The sequence below is a fragment of the Schistocerca cancellata genome, chromosome 9, assembly GCF_023864275.1.
Source record: "Schistocerca cancellata isolate TAMUIC-IGC-003103 chromosome 9, iqSchCanc2.1, whole genome shotgun sequence".
NCBI lineage: Eukaryota > Metazoa > Arthropoda > Insecta > Orthoptera > Acrididae > Schistocerca > Schistocerca cancellata.
Window position 1 is genome coordinate 168,017,636 of NC_064634.1, and position 24,275 is coordinate 168,041,910.

At 40.1% G+C, this 24,275-nt stretch overlaps 1 protein-coding gene across 1 annotated transcript in view; it reads left to right on the forward strand.

The window, feature by feature from the left end:
• Positions 1 to 23,620, forward strand: part of LOC126100425 (two pore channel protein 1-like) — a 105,221-nt gene extending 81,601 nt beyond the window's left edge. Inside the window, exon 13 of the mRNA XM_049911029.1 lies at positions 19,595 to 23,620. Coding sequence (XP_049766986.1) covers positions 19,595 to 19,792 — 198 coding nt within the window. The 3' untranslated portion in view covers positions 19,793 to 23,620. The remainder of the gene's footprint in view (positions 1 to 19,594) is intronic.
• Positions 23,621 to 24,275: the final 655 nt, after the last annotated feature.

Sequence of the window (24,275 nt, forward strand, 5' to 3'; positions counted from 1 at the left end):
GGTCAGTCAGGCAGAGACATACCAACTAGGCTGGCTGAACATGAACGCAGCTGGAGGTTGCAGAATTCAGACTCTGCATTTGCTGAGCATGTACTGAGTGAGGGTCACAACTACCAGCCAGTGTCCCACTTAGCAAACAAAGGCCATAAAATCAACCTGCTGGAAGCCCTGGAAATTAACAAACATCTTGCTCACAGTCCAGATCTCATCCTAAATGACCAGACACAACTCAACACTTCCCCTCTCCTAAACTTCATATAATCATCTTTGTTGTTCATTACTTCCCACACTCTCTCTTCCTACATATTCCCATTTTCCTGTAGTCATTAAGTTGTTTTATTTGTTGCAGTTGTCTTTGTATTCCACATATGCTGTAGTTTCAATAGTTAAGTGTTTGCTTTTAACTTGTACTTGTATTAATGTCCATGTTTAACTCCCCTTGTAGTTGTCTCATCAAATACTGTTCATATTTTACTTTGCTCAGTTATTTAATGTAAACTGGTATACAGCCACTGCTTTGATTATAATGTTAATGTCAAAATGCAGTGCCACCACACTCTCAAACTGTAGGTTCCCTCAAACACCTCAATTTTTCCTGCATTTACTAATTTCTGTTTATCTTACTGATATTGCTTAAGTTCCTCGTGCATTCTGTATTTACATTGACAACTCTCTTTTCTTTTTTAATTGTATGTGTATCACTCTCCATGTTTCATACCTCTTGATGCAGCCTTGTCTAGTACTAATTTTATCTTATTTCATTAGTTTTGTTTATTAACAGAAACTGTTATGTAGGCATGCTATTCCTATTTTGTGCTATAGGTTTTCCTGTCAACTCCATTGTTATTTATGTACTGTTCAGTTTTTACTATTTCATTGCAAAGATGTTACTCACTGTATGTTTCTACTTCACTCTAGATGTGTTACTTCTCTTCCAATGTTGTCTGCTAACATTTAACTTCTTTGGTGATAACACTCAGTAAATGTCTGAAGATGGCCTTGTAAGCCGAAAACCGGTTAGCAATAAAAATAATATTGTAGAACAAAAGCAAACTGGTGCTTTTCATTTATTATTATAATGCTGTTCTACCAAGAACCGACAGAAGATTCTGTTAATACAAATCTTAATATCCAAATACGTATGTAAACATGTTATAGTTCTGTGTAAATTTCTTTTACAACCAATTTATATGTAAAAAGGCACACAAAACACATGACCAAAGCATAATTTAACATTCATATTGGAGTACTGTGTGATCCAAATTGAAACGAGAAGATATACACAGTTCAGCATTACATTCACTGGGCTTATAAGCTCAGCTTCATTTTCTGATGTACATTCAAGAGAATCCTTCATAACAAAACAATCAGTGAAAACAATACGATAAATGTATGCAACAACTTGTCTTCAAAAAAAGTCTACAATTATTACTCTTTTCAGATGATGTAATCTGAATCATCATCAGATACTTTGTTTTTATCACCTGTAGACTTATCAAGTACTTTTTAACAGTTTTTTCCAAAAATTGCTCCTCTTCATTGCACATTTTGAATGCAAAAGCACAAAAAACAGAGAGAACTTAAACATCACATAACACCATCACCAAAGCAAGAGAAGATAACAAAGCTTTCAAAAACCGAAAAAAGATACATTTACTGCCATCTGGTAGTCACAGTAGTAAGTACAAAGCCTGCAGATTTCACAGTTTCGAAGAGCCATAAAAACGGACAGCATGGAAAATCATTGTAACTGGCATGATGTAATATTTCATCCATCACATTCTTATTTCCCATAAGCACCAAATATTACGTCAGCTGTACACAAAGAGCTAATGACATTACAGATGTGTGCCTTTCTCTGTTGGGTGCAGCTTGGCACCAACCTATGTCTTCATACTGGCAGCAGCCACCTCTGTAGGTTACATAAGCCTACTCATAAGGTGCTGGGTAGCACCAGCAGTCAGCTGAGGCTAGGATACCAGTCCTTCACATCACAGCATATGCGCTTGATAGAGCTTGCAGTGTGTAAGCGAAGAGTGAGGTGGAGCAGCAGCATATTTGCGAGTGGTCGTGATACACTGTGCTGAAACAGCGGTAGTGCTGAGACAGTGGCTGGCGGTGACACCCCACATGGCTTGGGTACTGCTATTTGGTGTTGTCTGCAGCACTTGGCGAAAGAGCAGACATGGGATGGCAAGGCATCTGAAACTCCAGATTTTGGTGCATGAGTGATGGGCTGATGATGATGACGACGACGACAGCTGTCCAGCAGATGCTTGAGCCTCCAGCAGCATGGAAACCATCGAGTTATGGAATCTGACTGCAAATTACCTAACGGCACGAATGGAACATATAAATAATGTTCCAGTGTCAATTTGTTAGGCTGTCTGGTGGCAAAAGCATGCACTGCTAGTTGGCACAATGCTGTATCAACAAGTCATTATGAGAACCTTGCCTCATGTAGACATAACATGTGGCATGGTTTGCAGGTTGGCTTTGTCATCAGCTGCATGCCTCCAGGAACACTGTGACCAAATGCCCTTGGCAGCATGGTATTCTGTCCACACTGCAAAAGTTCATATTTTGCAAAAGGATAGATCATCCTGTAAACAGAAAAAATATTTCAGTGGAAAGATAGACGCTTATCAGCCAGAACATACGACCACTGACCTACTATCAATATAAACCCATCTGGGTGATAATAGCCTGCTGCTAGTCAGACACAAGCTCGGTGCATGTAATGTCAGTGAGTGCGCGTCCATGTGTAGAATGAGGGAGGCACACGAACTATCTGAGTTTGACCAAGGACAGATTGTGATGGCCCAGAGGCTCAGCACGAGTAATTTGGAAACTGTACGACTTGTCGTGTGTTCGAGGAGTGCAATTGTGAGTGTCTTCAACATGTGGTGAAACCAAAGTGAAACCATGTCCGGATGTCTTGGGGTTATGTAGACAGCCCTCATTAGAGATGTCATATGTCATAGGTTGGTCAGACTGGTAAAATAGGACAGGCAGTGAACTGTTGTGAAACTATCATCAAACTAATGCTGGGCAGTGCACCGAACACTCCTAATGATGAGTGTCCGCAGCTGATGATCCATACATGTGCTATTGTTAACACCATGACATTGGCAACTAAGACTGAAATGAGCACATGACAATTGGCACTGCATGTTGGCACAGTGGCTGAGTGTTGCATGCTCTGATGAATCATAATACCTTCTTCATTATGTTGATGGGATGGTGCAAATCTGTCATCTTCCAGGGCAACTGTTCCTTGGCACCAGTATTGTGGGATGGAAATGAGCTGGCAGCAGCTCCCTTACACTCTGGGAAACATTCACAATTATATCCATGGATCCAGTGGAGCTCGTGCAATGTACCATGATGGGCCAGGAGTACGGTTGCAGACCATGTACACCCCTTCAAGACGATCATGGTTCCCAACGGCAGTGGAATTTTTCAGCGAGATAATGCATCATGTCATAAAGCCAGGAGTGGTTCGAGGAACACAGTGGCAAGTTTAAATTGATGTGCTGGGCCTCCAAGTCACCAGATCTGAACCCGATGGGACACGTCTGGGAAGGGATTGATTGTGGTGTCAGAGCTCATTGCCTCTGCCCCCACCCTCCATCCTGCCCCTCCCCAAAATTTATGGAATTGGGTGACTTGTGTGCAGATGTGGTGCCAGCTACCTCCATCAACCTACCAAGGCCTCATTGCATCCATGCCACGACATTTTGTCGCTGCTATCTGTGGCAAACGTGGGTAGGATAATGTTCTGGCTGATCAGTTAGTACTTGTGTGAAATTAAGGACTGGAGCACCAGTTTGCTTTCTTTTTTTTTGGGGGGGGGGGGGGTGCGTTATGGAAATCAAGGCTGTAACATGCTCTAAAGTGTCAAATGTTAGTAGCAATGGAGCAGAGTAAAGGACAGGTAACAGAAAACTGGTTCTGTGTTCACTTAATGTTACGGCATCTCAGCACTGAAAGGATGTGCAGCTCACCATTACTGGTAGATGTTGATTATTATGTAGTAAGGAAAGTCTTGGCAGAATGTAACAAGTTTAGGAGTAAAGGAGACAATGCACCAAATAGCAGTACATTGAGTCGTCAACAGGCACAAACAAAAGAGAAAGTGTACTTACTAACTTTCGGAATAAATCCTTTGTTGAGCTAGAATATAACTAGATGCATGTGCCTCCCACCACACAAACACACTATAGGTACTGTTGATGGTTAATGGGTTTATTATGGACAGAGGTGGGGATGGTGCCATCAGAGAAGTGAAGGTAAATGTTCAGGAAGGTGGCATGTTGGGTTGAGGAGAACCAGGTGAAACAGTTGGGAGAGGTGTTGAAGTTGTAGAGGAATGAAGATGACCAGGTAATTACAGTATCAAAATGAACCTGTACCAGACAAGAGGTTTGGGCTTTTGGGAGCCTAGGAAGCTCTCCTCAAGATGGCCTGTGAAAAGTTTCGCGTAGGAAAATGCCCTGTGTGTGCCAATCACTGTGCCACAAATTTGTTTATCTACCTTCTACTCAAAAGAGAAGTAGTTGTGTGAGGATATAATTGGTACTGTGTGTGAGGAATGAGGTACTGGGTTTGGAGTCTGAAGTACATAGGGAGATGTAGTGTTTGATAGTAGCAGGCATGAGGGATGTTGGAATATAGGGAGGTGGCATCAACAGTAACTAGTAGAAATCCAGGAACTAAAGGAGTGGGGACAACAAAGAGTCGATGAAGAAAGGGAGTAGTTAGTATCTTCAGTGTGAGAGGCTACGATTCAGCCAACTGGTTGCAGGTGTTGGTCGACCTGATGTGGTACACACATGGATTCATAAGCTAGAACAAGTGTACAAGGGTGCACAGAACATCAAGCGACGAAACTAGATTCTGTTTTATACATAGCAAACATGAATATTGTTATCATTTACATCACTAAATATTATGGATTCGAGAAAAATAAATCAGAATATGAGCAACATAGTTACAGTGCAATTTAAATAATGCTGTGCACAACACAAAGTAGTAAGTAGGAACACATTTAGCTGAGTCTGTAGAACATCAGATTCCGTTTTGTGCAAAATAAAAATAAAAATGGAAGATTTTTTTTTTTTGTCAGTCAATAATAAAGTAATATAATAGAACTGGCAGTGCTCCAAGTAGCCTGGCAGTGAACCAGGTTCATGTTACCAGAAGTCCCGATTCAAATTTCATGCTTCTGGTCATCAGGGCAGCCAAATACGGGTGGTGAATGAGTAGCAAATTTGGTCTTGCTGCAGCAAACATCTATTACATGCAGCAAGGGGGGAACTGCAGTGGAAATGACCACTGAACATCCCTTTCATGTTGATGGCAGGTACATATAATCTGTGGCCAGAAGCTTGACTACAGTCCACCACCACTGCCAAGCATGGGATTGCACCCTGCATACCTTTGTTATTATGAACATGTACCATGCTTGAATTTAAATGTAGTCGGAACTGAAATGACTTTAAAAATGGGTAAATACTTTGCAATAGAATACATTTCTACAGGAAACAAATTAATTCTAACATAGGTATGTTCACACAGAACAAATGTGATGTAATAAATGGAACACAAGGTTCAACAATGTCACTAAAGCAGCTACTTCTCAACAGCATTGTTTATTTTTGAGGTTGACAACAAATTATGAATGCACTCTTATCCTGAAGTGGTCAAATTTCTGCCCGTTCAGCTCTAAGGAGGTGAGAGGATAACATATTATTGTAACTCAGTTTGCCTAGTGCTATAGGAACAGTAAATTGTAGCAAATGATAATGAATGCAAATAACAGCCGTGACTATGTTGAAAAATGTGAATATAAGTGTTTCCAGTTTGAAATTGGCTCACACAGATTGAAACTAATTTTAAGCTAGTGGTTATTTATGACACAGCAGGGCCAGTTTAAGGCTCAAGCGACACAAGCGGGCACCAAATTGATATGTCAAAGGCACCCAATTGCAAAATTACTATACAGTGTGAATCATAACTAACAAAAACTGATACACACAAAAATACACAATAATAGAAGCAAAAAAGTTCCAACAAACTGTCATCCGCCAGCAAACCATTTATGAGATAACTGCGACTATGTGATTGGTTACAAGCCACCACCGACTTTATCATCAAAATTGTTATGGCCATTGTGGCCACTTGTTGACAAACTGCCTGTGGCTTTTGTCTTGGGTTCTTCTGCCAACGCTTGTTTCATGATTTTTCTGATGTTATACCAGTGCGAATGGCTGACATTGTCAAAGCTTCACCCTCCATTGCTGGTGGTGGACTGTAGTCAAGCTTCTGGCCACAGATTATATGTACCTGCCATCAACATGAAAGGGCTGTTCAGTGGTCATTTCCACTGCAGTTCCCCCCTTTCTGCATTTAATAGATGTTTGCTGCAGAATGGAAAGCTGGTTCTTGAAATTTTGCAAGTAAGCTTTCTCAGAATAATGTCTATCTTCAAGAGGCTACCAATTCAGTTTCTTCAACATCTCTGTGACTCCCTGTGGTCAGACAAACCTGTGATCATTCATGCTGCCCTTCTCTGTATATGTTTAATATCCCTTGCTAGTCCTATTTGCTATGGGTCTAACACACTTGAGCAATATTCTGTAATGGGTCATACAAGTGATTTGTAAGCTTTCTCTTTTGTATACTGATAGTATTTACCCAGTATTCTACCAATAAACCAAAGTTTACCACGTGCTGTATCCCCAACAGAGCCTATGCGATATTCCATTTCATATGCCTACAAAGTGTTACATCCAAGTATTTGAAGTTGACTGATTCCAACTATGATTCATAGATATTATAGTCATAGGTTACTACAGTTTTTCGTTTCGTGAAGTGCTCAATTTTTACATTTGTGAACATTTAAGCAAGTCGTCAATCTATGCACCTCTTTGAAATCTTTGCTAGATCTCATATTTACTCAGTATTTATGCAGTTTCTTTCAGACATTGCATAAGGTAACTCCAAATCGACCAAAAATAAATAGAAAATATATCCGTTTAGAAAAATCAGATAAAAATTTGTGTGATGCCTCCCCAAGAGACAGTCCCCACTCCTTCCAAACTAACTACATAAGTGTGGACCAGATTTGGCTTATATTCAAAGAAATATTATTGGCAGCAATTGAGAGACTGGTACCAAATAAATTAATAAAAGATGGTACTGATTCCCCATGGTATACAAAACAGGTTAGAACACTGTTGCAAACACATTGAAAAAAGCATGCCAAATTTAAAAGAATGCAAGGCCTCCACGATCGGCAATATTTTACTGAAGCTCAAAACTTAGCATGGACTTCAATGGAAGCTGCTTTTAAAAGGTTTCACAACAAAACTCTATCTTGAAATCTGGCAGAAAATCCAAGAAAATTCTGGTCATATGTAAATTACACCAGTGCAAGACACAATACCTTCACTGTGCAGTGCTAATGGTAATATTTCCGGTGGCAGTGCCAAAAAGCAGGATTACTAAGCGCAGTTTTCCAAAATTCCTTAATAAAGAAGGTGAAGTAAATATTACAGAATTCGAATCAAGAACAACTGTCATCATTAGTAACTTAGAAGAAGATATCCTCAGTGTATCACTTAATAAAGTCAAGTCTTTCAGTCCAATTGTATGCCAAATAGGTTCTTTCCAGAGTATGCTGATGCTATAGCTCCATACACAGCAACATATACAACTGTTTGGTTGAGGAAAAATCCATACCTAAAGACTGGAAAGTTTTACAGGTCACACCACTACTCAAGAAATGAAATACGAGTAATCTGATGAATTACAGATTGGTATCACTGATATCAGTTTTCAGTAGAATGGTACTGTGTTCAGACATTATGAACTACCCCAAAGAAAATGGTCTATTGATGCATAGTCAGCACAGATTCAGAAAACACTGTGAAAAACAACTAGCTCTTTTATTCACAAAAAGTACGAGTGCTATTGACAGAGAATCTCAAATTGATTCAATATTTAGAGATTTCTAGAAGGCGTCTAAAACTGTTATTCACAAGAGATTTCTAATAAAATGTTGTACCTATGGAGTATTATCTCAGTTGTGCAACTAGATTTGTGATTTTCTGTCAGAAAGATCATAATTCATGGAAATAAACAGAAAGTCATTGAGTAAAACGGTATTGATATCTAGTGTTCCCCAAGGAAGTGTTATAGGTTCTCTGCTGTGCCTAATTATTATGAACGACTTTGAAGACAGTCTGAGCAGTCCCCTTAGATTGTTTTGAGATCGTTGTGTCATTTACCATCAGAAGATCAAAACTAACTGCAAAATGATGTAGACATGACATCTGTGTGGGATGAAAAGTGACAGTTGACTCTAAATAAGAAAAAGTGTAAGATTATCCATACAAGTACTAAAGGAAAGCTATTACATTTTGGTTATATGATAAATCACACAAATCTAAAGGCTGGCAGTTCAATTAAATATTTAGGAATTACAATTATGAACAACTTAAACTGGAATGATCACATAGATAATGTTGTGGGGAAGGCAAACCAAAGCCTGTGTTTTATTGGCAGAACAGTCGAGATTGGCCGCACTATGCTTATCAAAAGATTAGGCATTCATTTTTCCCATGGGTTGGTAGAGGGTGGAACAGTAGGGAAGTAGTCTGAAGGTGGTTGAATGAAATCTCTGCTAGGCATTTAAGTGTGAATTGCAGACAGTCGTGAAGGTGTAGATGTAGATGTAGACAGTAGCCCATAGGTGAATTTTGAACCCAATTAGGTAGGGACTTTGTAAAGTTTACATTTGTATAAAATAGGATAGATATTTAATACTGATGTCTGTTGTGGCTCGTAACCACACATTCACAAGCACCTCACAAATAGCTTGTTCGCACACCCGTATTTACTGTAACATTTTTTCGTGGTGCTCACAGCTTCGCACAAATATTTGTATCTGACATCTTTTCAGTGATTTTTTTTTTTGGGGGGGGGGGGGGGGTATTAGTTTAAGTTGGTGGTATCGCCAGTAATTGAACCCAGGGCTATGACATGAAAAGCACAAACTCTACCATTCAGCTGCAGAGGTATATTATTAGATTTGACAAGAGCAATATAAGTAAAAGACCATGGAAAGGAATCTAATGTTTCAGGGGGGAGGGGGGACAAATGATAGGTTGGTTGTGTGGCAAAATATTTTATATTCTTGAGGGAAAAAACATTATTTCACAAAGTGTTTAGCATCCATTGCACGTTGGTCTGTTGATTACTCATATGATTTTGAAACGCGTCCCTGTTGGTTTTTGAATACATTCTAAGCCGATTTCTGAATGAATCATAAGTTGAGTTCTGAATGCGTGCACAGTATACGTGATGTCTATGTTGGGAATCCTCGTCGTATCTAGAAATAAACTTTCCTGCAGGCAAAAGGGGATGGAGTAAAGCCAAACGGGCGAATGCCGATCGCTGTCTGATTATGTGGTTGATTGGGTTTGTGAATGACCAGTGTTGTTATTACTAGCAGAATCCATAGATTCAGACTACCAGAGTGGAAATAAACGACCAACTGAAATAACAGGTAAGAACAATTACATATTATCTCCTCGATGTATCCAAGAAAATGAAATTTTGACAGAAAATTTGTGGTCTGATCGCTACGCTAGTAAGGGACAGTTGCACAGTCCCCAGTTAGCAGTTGCTTAAGTTCTATTCTGGAAGTAGCACGGAAAACGCAATTTACAAATAAACAAATAATGTAAGAATGCCTAACTCGAGAATAATCGCGCTATAACTAAACTGGTGATTCTGGCAGGGTTAGTGAAGTTAACTGGTGAATAAGTTTTGACAGGGGCAAGAATAGTTTGGAATTAGTGATAACAAGATTGTTTGTTAGGATGAGGAAGGAGAAGAAACAGGGACATCACACAAATTATGGAAGAGCATGATGATTCCAAATATATATAAAAATTTCGTACTACTACGTTTCGGTCTCGTGCTTCAAAAACTGGAGTGCATGAATGAAATGTGAAACTAACATAAAGCTTTTTGCCTATAGTAGGTCTAATAGGCATTTGATATTGGTACTTCATTAATTATATTCTGCCATGTTATAAAAATGACCATTTGTGCCAAAACAGCCTGGTTTATTTGATGTTTGTTACAATTGCTGCAATATTAGAAAGCCTATTTTGTTTTATCTAGCAGACAGTGACAAAATAAACGTAATCAGTTTGAGAAACCACACCAGTCTTGGCTACTATATATATTAACAGATTTTACAGTATTAGACAACCACATTTCGATTTTTCATCTAGCAAAATGTTCAGTGAACTTTGTTGAGGTAATAGATTCGTTCGCAGAAAGGAAAGCGCACCATGTAAAACTGTAGCAAGATTAGAGAGAAAAAAATGCTAGGAGCTAAGGATTGAAAAAAAGTGTACTGTCTTGCTTGTCTCTTGTCTTTACTGGTTTTAAGTGTCCTATATTTAGTTTTATGTCAGGCAAGAGAGAGAGTTTTTGCCTAATAGTCAATAAAGAGTGTAAATTTTCTGAGCTCTTGTTCTCCCAATTACAAATAATCCCATCAACTATTAATTGCGAGGTTTTTCTTTTTAAGAGGTGCAGGAGGTCAAACTGGCAGACTGGGAGCAGGAGATGCACCACAAGACATTTTAATTTCCATCCTGAATACAGTTTGATGGCATCCATTACAAAATATACATGTTTCAATTCCACTGAGTGAGATACAGTGAAGTGTGATAGAAGAATGCTGTGTGAAGAGGCGTGGCACTGCACTTTGGCTGCCTTTCAAGTGCATGTTTTCATTTTCTAGCACATATGCCATTATGCCAGAATAAAGAATCAGACATGAGACAATACAGTGCTGGTACTCCAAGAAAATTTCCATCCCAAAAACCAAACTGTAAAACTTCGAGTCGAGGCCTATTTCATTCGGAATCTGGACGTACGAATGTGCACTTTAAGTATGCAAATTGAGCGTGTACATTTTAGTATGGTTCATGAAATTCCGATGCTTTTGGAGTATCCTCTGATGTCTTGTTTCTTTTATCACATAATGTGAGATGTTTTAATTTTTTACACTTACAAACATACAGGCTTCTGTGTCGTCATAGCTATGCAAGTATGATGGCGCTTGTTATGTGGCACACTCTGGCAACTACTGGAACGAATCTGTTTCTAACATGTCGCGGGAAAATATTGCGAATGGAGGTTTCAAAAGCGTTACTTTAAAAGTAAATTTATTTTTATGCAAGTTGGGCTATGTGCTAGAATATAGATGAAATTCTTAAAGCTCAGAGCATTTGACTCTCATTTGAAAATCAGCTCTTTGGTGATAAGCCATTTAGAGGAATTTAGAGCCCAGAAGATCAGTTATTATGAGCAAATTTATACTTGGAAAACTTCGAGGACAAGTCACTGGACTCTGCTAAAGATTTTGCTGCCACATTTGTGTGATCCCCCTGCGGGTCCGGGGTAAGAATAGGTCCGAGGTATTCCTGCCTGTCGTAAGAGGTGTCTAAAAGGAGTCCCTCCCCCTCAAGGGGGTAGTTTGCACCTGCATCTGGAGACAGATGGTTCAACGAATTACATTTGTGGTCATTTCGGTTTTTCGCGTATTCTGGTTTCTTCCTTCCTTTGTTTGTTTCCTTTCTTTGTCCTTCTCGCTCTCTCACTGTCTTCCTTACATTTTGCCTTGCCTTCTCTTCCCCGCCTTCTCTTCCCCGCCTTCTCTTCCCCGCCTTCTCTTCCCCGCCTTCTCTTCCCCGCCTTCTCTTCCCCGCCTTCTCTTCCCCGCCTTCTCTTCCCCGCCTTCTCTTCCCCGCCTTCTCTTCCCCGCCTTCTCTTCCCCGCCTTCTCTTCCCCGCCTTCTCTTCCCCGCCTTCTCCTCCCCCCCCTTTTTTTTTCCTCCCTTTACGTGCCTGAAGGCCGACCCATGCATTCGCACGCGTAGCCGGTGACGGGGTAACGTGTAATTCCCCGCCCTGGGTAGACAAGTAAGGCATGCACGTACCCCCCCGGTAAAGGCAAGGCCCAGGGAGGGGTGATTGCCTGAGCTGACACCTTTCAACCATGCCGATTGGTCCCTCCATCCGTTTCTCGGGAGGTGTGACCTGAGGTGTAAACATTCACCTAAGGCGGAAGCGCCCTCTGAGAGGGTCCCCACAAGGAAGGAGCGCACCATCGGAGATGCTGGCAATCATGGGGGATTCCTCCGCAGTGGATTTCTCTTCTTCTTCTCCTCTCTCGACTTCTGCACAAAAACGGAAACTTGACCAGCCACCAGTGACAAAAGTACTACCGCCTGCCCCAAAGTTCCTCGTAGTTTCTAGATCTGAGGACGGAAAGGATTTTTCATCTGTCAACCCTTTCGTTATTCAGAAGGGCGTAGATGCCATAGCCGGACCTGTCAAGTCTTGTACCAGGATGTGTAACAGTACCTTGTTGTTGGAAACTGAGAGCGCCTTTCCAGCACAAAAACTCCTTCGGGCCACACTCCTGTACACGTTTCCTGCCTGGGTGGAGGCTCACCGCACTTTGAATTCGTCGCATGGTGTGGTATATACTAGATCACTCGACGGATTGACTGACGAGGAGATTCAGTCTTTCCTCGCTGAGCAGGATGTGATGGCTGTCCATAGGGTTATGAAAAAGGTTGACAATGACCTTGTACCATCCCGGGCACTTTTCTTGACCTTTGATAGTGTTCAGCTGCCGTCATGCATCAAAGCGGGCTATGAGGTTATTTCTGTTCGCCCCTATGTCCCGACACCTCCGTGCTGCTACCAGTGTCAGCATTTTAATCACACCCGCCAGTCTTGTTCTAATGTGGCTAAATGCGTCACTTGTGGCAGGGACGCCCATGAGGGTGACTGTCCACCTCCATCTCGTTGCGTGAACTGTCAGGGTGACCATGCAGTGTCCTCCCGCGACTGTCCCATCTACAAGGATGAACGCTGTATACAGGAAATTCGGGTCAAAGAGAAAGTGTCCACCTCAGCTGCTCGCAAGCTATTTGCTAGTAGGAAGCCCACGCTGCTCCCAGCAGGGAAGTACAGTACTGTCCTCGCCTCTCCTCGGCCTACCAGGGAGATGTCAACACAGACATGCGATCTGACCTTTAGCGCTATGGTCGTCCGTGTGGCCAGTGCTAAGATCGTCCAGTCAATGTCTCCTCTTCCTCCCATGTCCCCTAAGACACAAGCACCTTCATCAGCTTCTGCCAAGACTAAGACCCAGAAGTCAGATGCACGGGCCTTCAAGAAGGAACCATCCCATGAAGACTTCCTACGTACCTCGAACTCCCAGCCATCAACCAGTACTTCGACTTAACGACCTTCCAAGAAGGCTCATAGGAAGCAAAGTTCTCCTTCTCCACCACGGCGCGTTTCTTCTCCTGCGCCACCCAGCGGTTGCCGCCCCAGGCCGTCATCCATTTCACCTGGCCGCACCGCTGGTAGCCGAACATCTGGCCGTTCACCATCGGAGGAAGCTCCCCCTCCCAGCCATCTTAACATGGTGGCCGACGAACCTATTGAAAAAAATGGACGATGACTCTCCGCGTATTGATAGCGGCACCAGTGCTCGCTCGAAGCCAGGCCCTCGGCGGCCTTCGAGGTGACCCCACCTTGCTTCTCCTTTTTCTTTTTCTTCTCACGATGGCACTTCTTCATTGGAATATTCACGGCAGTCGCTCCAACCGAGAGGACTTAAAGTTGTTGCTACGTTTGCACTGCCCGCTCGTAGTAGCTCTCCAGGAAACGAAGCTACGCCCATGCGATCGAATTGACTTGACACACTATGCCTCTGTGCGTTTTGACATACCCCCTGTGGCAGATATTCTGGCTCATGGAGGGGTTATGTTGCTGGGCCGGGATGATATCTACTACGACCCCATCACATTGCACACTGATCTTCAGGCAGTTGCTGTCCGAAATACTCTCCCCACTTTCACATTTTCCATTTGTACCATTTACACTCCATCGTCTTCTGCCATTATTAGGGCAGACATGACGCAAATTATTGCTCAGCTACCTGCACCATTGACTGGAGACTTCAATGCCCACCATCCCCTTTGGGGCTCTCCAGCATCCTGCCCGAGAGGCTCCCTGTTAGCGGACCTTTTCATCCACCTCAATCCTGTCTGCCTCAATACTGGCGCCCCTACTTTTCTTTTGAACACAACTCGCACCTATTCCCATTTAGACCTCTCTATATGTACTACCCAACTTGCACGTCGGTTTGAGTGGTACACTCTTTCTGATATGTATTCGAGCAACCACTTTCCTTGTGTTATCCATCTCCTGCATCATACCCCATCTCCATGCTCAACTAGTTGGAACATCTCCAAAGCAGACTGGGTGCTCTTCTCTTCCAGGCCGACATTTCAGGATCAAAACTTCGCAAGCTGCAATAGTCAGGTCGCATACCTCACGGAAGTCATTCTCACTGCTGCTGACTATTCCATCCCTCATACTACTTCTTCTCCACATCGCATACCGGTCCCCTGGTGGACCGCAGCATGTAGAGACGCTTTACGTGCTCGTCAACATGCTTTACGCACCTTTAAACGCCACCCTACATTGGCGAATTATATTAATTATAAACGATTACGTGTGCAGTGCCGTCGTGTTCTTAAAGAAAGCAAGAAAGCCAGCTGGGCTGGTTTCACAAGCTCCTTCAACAGTTTTACTCCTTCTGTTGTCTGGGGTAGCGTGCGCCGGCTATCTGGCACTAAGGTCCACTCACCAGTTTCTGGCTTGACGGTTGCGAATGACGTCCTTGTGGCCTCTGAGGATGTCTCCAATGCCTTCGGCCAACTTTTCGCAGAGGTTTCGAGCTCCGCTCCTTACCACCCTGCCTTCCTCCCCCGAAAACAGGCAGAGGAGGCAAGGCCACCTAACTTCCGCTCCTCGAATCATGAAAGTTATAATGCCCCATTCACCATGCGGGAACTCGAAAGTGCACTTGCCTGGTCACGGTCCTCCACTCCTGGGCCTGATTCTATTCATATTCATATTCAGATGCTGAAGAACCTTTCTCCTGTGGGTAAAGGTTTTCTTCTTCGTACTTATAATCGCATCTGGATTGAGGGTCATGTTGCCACATGCTGGCATGAATCTATTGTCCCGATTCCTAAGCCGGGGAAGGACAAGCACTTGCCTTTCAGTTATCGACCCATTTCCCTTACCAGCTGTGTCTGTAAGGTGATGGAACGAATGGTTAACTCTCATTTGGTTTGGCTGCTCCAATCTCAACGCCTACTTACCAATGTACAATGTGGATTTCGTAGGCGACGGTCTGTTCTTGACCATCTGGTTACCTTGTCGACCTTCATTATGAATAACTTTTTGCGGAAGCGCCAGACAGTGGCTGTGTTCTTTGATTTGGAGAAGGCTTACGACACCTGTTGGTGGGCGGGCATTCTCCGCACCATGCAGACATGGGGTCTTCGCAGACGCCTCCCTCTTTTTATTCGTGCATTTTTAATGGATGAACGGTTCAGGGTACGTGTGGGTTCTGTCCTGTCCGACGCCTTTCGCCAGGAGAATAGGGTGCCCAGGGCTCAGTTTTGAGCGTCGTTCTCTTCGCCATAGCGATCAATCCAATAATGGATTGCCTCCCAACTGGTGTATCAGGCACCCTTTTCGTAGACAATTTTACCATCTACTGCAGCGCGCAGCGTACATGTTTCCTGGAGCGCTGTCTTCAGCATTGTCTTGACCATCTTTACTCCTGGAGTGGTGCCAATGGCTTCAGTTTTTCTGCCAAGAAGACGATCTGTATTAACTTCTAGCACTACAAAGAGTTTCTCCTACTGTCCTTACATCTTGGTCCCATTGCTCTCCCATTCATAGAGACAACAAAATTTTTAGGTCTTACATTTGACAGGAAACTTAGCTGGTCTCCACATGTCATATTTGGCTGCCTATTGTACCCGTTCCCTAAATGTCCTCCGTGTTCTCAGCGGTACGTCATGGGGAGCGGATCGAACCATCCTACTTCGCCTATATCGGTCAATCGTCCACTCAAAGCTGAATTATGGGAGCTTTGTATACTCCTCTGCATGGCCGTCCATCTTACGCCGCCTCAGCTCTATACAACATCGGGGTTACGTCTTGCGATCGTAGCGTTCTATACTAGTCCTGTCGAGAGTCTTCATGCTGAAGCCGGTGAATTGCCACTAACCTGCCGGCGCAATATACTGCTTTGTTGGTATGCCTGTCGGCTATTATCAATGCCCGACCACCCGTCTTATCATTCCTTTTTTGATGACTCTCTCGACCGTCAATATGGGTTGTATGTATCTGCCCTGCTACCCCGTGGAGTTTGCTTTCGTCACCTCCTTCAGCACCTTGATTTTTCACTCCCTGCAACCTTTAGAGTGGGCGAGAGCCAAACGCCACCTTGGCTCCAGGCTCAGGTTCGCATTCACCTTGACCTCAGCTCACTCCCAAAGGAGGTTACCCCAACTTCGGTATACCGCTCGCGGTTTGTCGAACTTTGTTCGAAGTTCATTACTACGATCTTCATTTATACAGATGGCTCTAAGACCAATGACGGTGTCGGGTGTTCTTTTATTGTTGGGGCACACAGTTTCAAATACTGGCTCCATGACCATTGTTCGGTCTTCACAGCTGAGCTATTTGCCCTCTATCAGGCTCTTCTTTACATCCACCGCCACCACCGACATTCTGCTTCTGTCATCTGCTCTGATTCCCTGAGCGCCATCCAGAGCCTCAGCGATCCGTATCCGGTTCACCCTTTCGTGCACCAGATCCAACGCTCTCTTCAGCAGCTGGCGGACGACGGTTCTCTAGTTACCATTATGTGGGTTCCTGGCCATGTTGGTATCCCTGGGAACAAAGCTGCAGGTGCTGCGGCCAATGCTGCGGTCCTCCAGCCTCGGACAGCTTCTTGTTGTGTGCCTTCATCTGCTTTTAGCAGGGTCATTTGTCAGCGCATTTTATCGCTGTGGCATGCCGATTGGTCTACACTTACTGAAAACAAGCTTCGGGCCTTGAAACCTCTCCCCACGGCTTGGACGACCTCTTCACACCCTTCTTGGCGGGAGGAGGCTGTTTTGGCCCGGTTAAGGATTGAACACTGCCAGTTCAGCCACTGCCATCTGCTGATGGCTGCGCCAGCGCCATTCTGTCCATGTGGACAATTACTGACAGTCCGCCACATTTTAACGTCCTGTCCGAATTTAATACACTGCGCATTGATCTTGGCCTGCCGTGTACTCTGGATGAAATTTTAGCAGATGACCCAGGAGCAGCTGCTCGCGTTCTTCGTTTTATCCACTTGACAGACCTCTTTTCTTTTAATTCCTTGCCTGTTAATGTGCCTTTTATCGCATTGTCCTCTTTAGTTGCTGTTTTAACATTGTGCCTCACAGTGCATTCATAATTTAGTCTGGGTGCTAATGCCCACTGTAGTTGTGCACCCTAAAACCAAAAAAAAAATAAAAAAAAAATAATTTGTGTGATATATCCTAAAGTGTAACACGCGCAAAAAAGATCTACATTGTATATGAAAGCTTAGCTTCTCTTGCAGTATATGAAAGCTTTGCTTTTCTAGTAAAAACACTACGTATATTAATTTAAAACATTAAATTTTCCTGTTTGTGTATTAGCGCTACTTAACAGTGATGTTGCTATTGGCTGAGTACATCACGTGTCCTATGGTCTGCAATCCATTGTCATCAGCTGGCGAGATCACGTGACATGAGCTATGACTGGCATACAAAAGTGCATCGCAATCTTGATTTCAATGGTTCAGAAGGTAACTTGCGGTGTTTGGCGGAATTTGAATTTATACTTTCATAATTTGAATTTATACTTTCATAATATGAAAATATGTAGCATACAGTTGCTGCCCATCAAAGATCTTTCCAAAACATGATTTTTTTTTTCCCCTGAGTTTCATTTTTTAAAGTACCGGGAAATTCTATGAACATGTATAAAAACATAACCATTCAAGGGATTGATAAGTTTTGGATTCCGAGGGAAAGTCTACTGTCATTTCACATGGAAAAAGTGTGTTTTCAGCCAGGAGAAACTGTATTTTTAACCAGGAAGTCCGGGAATTTTTTTTCCTTGTCTGTGTATACACCCTGTACTAATACTACTACTACTACTACTACTACTACTACTACTACTACTACTGGTGGTAGTAGTAGTAGTAGTAGTTGTAGTTGTAGTTGTAGTTGTAGTAGTAGTAGTAGTTGTTGTTGTTGTTGTTAGTTTTGTTATTCAGCCAGTGATTTTATCAGCTCCAGCCTGATCATTTATTTTTGAATTTTATGCTGTAATAATATTTGTTGGAGCTCATAATGTGTTGCTTTTTCTAAGACAAATTTACATCAGTAATACTCATTTATAAAAGGGGATACAATCAAGCGATGTCTATTTCTAGACCCTTCTCCTTCTACTGAACAAGAAATGTTTCCCTGTTGGCATTTTGTCTGATCTTGCCACAAACTGCATAGGTCTCTACTAGTGAAACTGAAATGTTATGCTGTTCAAAGCATTTCCCTTGCATGGATGTAGTCATATATTTAAAGTAAAATACAAAGTACCTCATTAAGAAATGATACCACAGAAATACAACTAAATTTGAAGTGGGGAAACGATGAATATGATGTCTTGCTAGGTTCAGTGTGCTCCAGTTCTTGACCTACATAGATATAAATTCTGGAGCAGTAAAAAAAAATGAGGGGCATCTAGGGGCAAACAAAGATTATAATATATAATTTAATATACATTACTGGGGAAATTTGCTGTAGTAGATATGTAGAGTTAAAAAGATCAACTCCAATTCAGAGAATTATATAACACAACCAAACCAATCGTAATACAGAATTATAAAAGAAGTAAGATTACTGCTGTTAAAATGAATGAAATGTACTACAAAGAAAGATACTAATAGCAAGAATACAAATATTCATTGCAAATACAAAAGAATTATGTTTGTACAATTAAAAGAAAAGAAAATTATTGTTGTTGTTATTATTATTAATGGGAAACGTTGGTGATTTTGTCAGTGATATATTGGTATGTTATGCAAAATATTTCAGTCTAGGAATAAAGTCTTTATTATAATGTGTGGCAAGACTCGTAAATGAATATTAAAGTTACATATCTATATTCCCAGCTTACTGTTGTTTTTACTGTCTGATAACAACTGTGCTCTATTTGTTATCTTCTGTTCATAGATGTAAATTAAGCATTCTTAAACTCTTTCTTCTCTTGTCCTCCTCCCAACAGGTCATCTCTCTCAACCTGGGATGTGAGTCACCTTACCCCCTTTTCCAACCTTCTCAAATCTATCCCTCTTTTCTTCTTGGGATAGGAAATAATAATTCCTAAAGCTTCACTTTTAAATATCTGTGTTGGCAGTACTGTAAATTTGCCTCCAGAAAATAAGAACTGGCCAGTTGTGTCTTTTTGAAAGTTTACAGTTTTCTCAGCGAGTTTTCCTTTTGATATAAACTTAAACTAGAAGCAGTTTATATCAGTCATGTGTTACAGATTTCGAAATGGATGATCATTCATATCACTAATCTCTGCTTCAGGGGACAGCAACTTACATAGGATGTCGTCCCCGTAACCGGGAAGTTTTGCAACGCCGAATGTACCGTGCAGAAATTGAAGATTGGATGCATGAAGCTGAAATGGTAGAACAGGCCCCAACTCCAGTGGATGGCCGAAGTAATGATCATGCTGAAGTTGTCATGGGAGGCTATCAGCAGAATGTGTCAATCAACTCCTAAGTTATGGAGAAAATATTTATATTGTGTTTCATAAGGCTATTTTCTATGTATCTGTCATTTCAGTATTTAAACACTATCTGAAACAGAAGTATTGTGTCAACTGTCAAAATATAAGTAACTAGAACAGAGTTCTGCTCCTACTGTTCCAACAGTGACAGTTGGTAACATCTATCCCTCTAGCTCACATAGTGTTTCTTTAATTTTTAGCTATAACAAACAGTATTTTTGTGGCTTTTAGTTCCTCTGTAGCTTTTGTGTGTAATCTTTTGTTATAAGCTATGCATTCCTGTTATTGTCAAAATAGTAGCAACGGTCAATATTCGGAAGTGTTTATTATTTTATTTGTGACTGGTGGCCCCAAAAGGTGAAGTCACAGAAAATTTTTATGTAACTCAGTAAAATATGAAAATGACATAGACTGGAAACTGTAAAGCTCGCTTGTTAGTAAGACTAAACGATAGCTGTACCATCACGTAGACTAATAGACAATGCAAAGTAATACAAACATTTCAGTAAAAGGCAAAATGAATTAACAAGAAACGTAAATAAAAAATATTAAGAAGATAAGAAAGATTTGTATAAATGTGTTAGAGGAATGTTAAGTTTTTTGGAAACATTGTTGAAGGTACATGTTGAATTAATGCACAGTAACACAGATTTTCCTGTGATGGGCAGTGAGTTGAATATGTCTTTTTGGACAATTTAGTAGAAAGACATGCTGGTCTGAAATGCAAGATTCTCCTGTGACAAGCAGATTATATGCCTTTATCTGATAATTGTTTTATTATGTTGATAAAGTCTATATGGTTTCCCTTATGGTTTTAATAATTCTATTTTGTTGCTTATTAATGTCAAAGCTTTAATACTCTATTTGCATAGAAATGATACCAAATGCTCATATTTAAAATATTTATAATTATAAACTTAAATTTGTTTCTTTTCATTAAGTATTAAATACTTTGAATGAGATTATTATTGTATAGGAAAGGTGTATGTCAAGTTTTCCAGGACAGTACATATAAAATATTGATGTCAAAACAGAATTGTTTGTGGTAACACAACATATCTCCCTGATTAAATATTATTTCCTCTTTTTCCCAATTTTTAAATGAGCTCAAATTTTCTTATTTTATTAAATGAGCTCAAATAATTATTTAAATGGAGCATTCACCCTGATAGTTCCAATTATTTCCCTTGTCCTCTCCAAACAAAACAAAAATTTTTAACATTTTTCTTCCATTGCACTTCTATTAACTGTTTTTGCATCCAAAGATGAGTAACATCCCCCTGTAAGTGTCTTATCAGTGTGCAGTTTTATGATAAACCTATTTTATATTTTTATTGTCAATGCTAGTTTCAAAACTTCCCTTGGGGGGAAGGTGGGGACAAACTGTCCTTTAAAATTGGGTACTGTCATTCATATTTTTCTCATAATCATTGTTCTGTCATTTATTTTCACATTATTGTCAGACTGCTGTCTGTTGGCAGCTGGAAGTGTCACAGAAGTAAATAGTAGTTTATTTTTAATCTGAATTTGTTATTCTTGTGCTACAAATACACTTACATTTTTTTATTTAATCATTAATCTGCTTCCTGCTGGCAGCTAGCAATGTTACTGAATGTTATTTTATTAAGAATTTATTGTTCTTATGTTACAAATATTGTGTTTTTCATACATATGTTATGCACAGTTTTATAATACTGTATAATACTCTTAGTTACCATTGTCATATTGTGATATCGTGGCTATCAAATCAATATTTATTTAATTACATGTTTTAGAGAAATTTTTGTTATGGGACTTAATAATTATAACATTTTTGTTGATGAGGAACTAATATTAGCTCCAAACTTTTAAATAATAATGAAATTTTATATAAACCTTAATATTTTTGTGTACTTTAATAGCAATATTTTTTGTGATAGTAACAGAAAACTGTTCATGTGTAATGAACACCTTAACTGGCTGTGTAGCTTATTTGAATGTGCAAGTTAAGTCTTCTGAAAATCTGTAACATTCCAGTTTCTAATATGAATGTAGTGTTAACTGATCATCTCTTATGTCTTTAGCCTTATATGTTCAAGTGTTAATCTGAAATGGATAAACATTTTTTTTTATTTTAGAGACTGTCCTAATGCAATAATTTTGCTAATATTGTTACTAGATCTCTCTTAGTTATAGCTTGGTGGACTGTTTGGTCTGAAAACTGTAATGGCCTCCAGTTGCGAGTATACTTTGCACTCGCTTATAAGTTTCATTATTTGCACCTTTGTTTAGCTTGTTCAAAGTACCATGTCAGACAGTATTATGACAGTTATCTCTAGAACATTATATGAATTAAGAGACATGTCTGTCTCATTTCTATTTTGAACAGCTATTATGAGCTTCAACTGTGTAAAGAAATACAGATATTAGCAACGATGTGACGGGACTGTATAGCAGCAATATTATAACTGGCTTTAGGGATACATCTAAAAAATTCTGGGTAAAAGAGTGAGTGAGTGAGTGTGTGTGTGTGTGTGTGTGTGTGTGTGTGTGTGTGTGTGTGTGTGTGTAGAACACACATGCACATTTGTTTGTAGGGAGTCAGAGACAGCTATTTGCATATTTACAAATTTCATAGCATAACTTGAAGCAATTTCTTTCAGCTAAATACTATGAGGAAGACTTGTAACAATTATACATGGTGCTGACATATCTGGATTTATTCACTATAATAAGATTTACTGTTATTTTCATGGTATTAGACTGATTAAGAAATTGATAAACTTAACTGAAAAAATAAATATTTCTGCATAAATGTGTGGTTTTTTATTTAATGTATTAATCATTGATCTCTACTCTCCTTCAGTCAGCAGCCTTGACCAACAAGAATAAATTTTTCTCCTTTTTGTAGCTTAGTTTTATTTATTATTGGACACTTCACTAGTTCCTAACCACCATTTAGTTCCAAAACTTGTCAATGGATGTTGTTTTGAATGAACTGATTGCGGAAATGCCATCAGTGGCTCACGTTTTGTATGATCTCTCAAAAATTATTTTCTCTTTCAAAGTAATCCCAACCCACTTTACGTGTAATGCAAAATGCACTAAACTTTGTAAGGTCATCACTTTTAGTGTTACAGTGTTTCATGATCATCTGTTGTGCAACAAACTGATACATGTTGGCCTTCTGGAACACAAGTAAAATAATGGCAGAAATGAGTGTTATACACCAATTTACTCACAGAACACAAAACAAATAATTTTTGTCTTGATTTACCTTCAAACATTTATCTTTTGTGTGGCTATTTCAGTCACATGGTGCAGTTTGTCATTGTAGTCCTCTTTTTGTAGTGGAGGTAAGACACCATTCATGTAAGGGAGATGCCGTTAATGCTACATCACTTTATTTTACCAAGTAAATTTTAGTTTTACACAGTGTAGCCATAGTTACATATGAATGTGTAATGTGAATTTAAAATGAGCCATTCCACATCATTACAATTAATCACGCAAATGATCCATGGAACATGAAACTAGCAAACACATCAGAGACTTTGTCAAAATCAGATATTTTTGTTGTTTAGCTACAATAGTAATTTATTTGTAACCTTATAAATGGATTTGTCTGTAGAGAAATAACTGGAAAGAGTAAAATGTATTTGTAATTTGAGGTGATTTGTTGTTTTCATTTTTGTATATGGGTGTGAATTCTGTATATTTCAGTCTGTCTAGGGAAATGTCCTTTGAATCGTTGACTAATGACAGAGATATTTCAAGAGTGACCCTATCAAATAAGCAAAGGATGTTAATACTTTCCAAAAATCACTATCATAGACAGTATAATTATCATTTTTAGTGACATAAAGATTTTTATAACCTCCTTAGGAAATATATTTTAAGTCTAATGGTTTCACATGATGCAAAATGTTTTCTGATAATAAATCTGATGTATCTGTACATGGATGTTCATTAACATCTGTAATTATGAGGAAGTAATCATTGAATTTGGTGCCCATTGATTTCAATGTGTCATTTCTGTTACAGTAGTTCTCTTAGAATTCCAGTCTGTTTGCCGTACTATATTTTTGACTCACATGTTTATGACATTTGACTATAGACTGGGAGATTCTACAAGGTTCTTCCTTCCTAATGCAAGATACTTTAATCTTGTAGATTATCCCTCCGGTATCCATGCTTCTCTTTAATTATTACCCTTGTTTGGTTTAAAAGGAAACAGCACTAATGCCGAAGAAACATGTTTAGAAACAGTTAATTTTTTTACCAGAAAGATCTGCTTTGTAGATCTGCTCCCATGATTTTTCTTGTAAGCTGTTTCTTTATTACTTTTAGAGTTGGTGCATAAGTTCATCGCATTTCTCCATGAGTTTAATAAACCCAACAAATACACACATCAGAGATTTTAGTCATCAACAAGATATTCTCCTAACAGTCTGTGATGCTGGGATAATTTTTCAATTCGGTTATTGTAGAAATCAC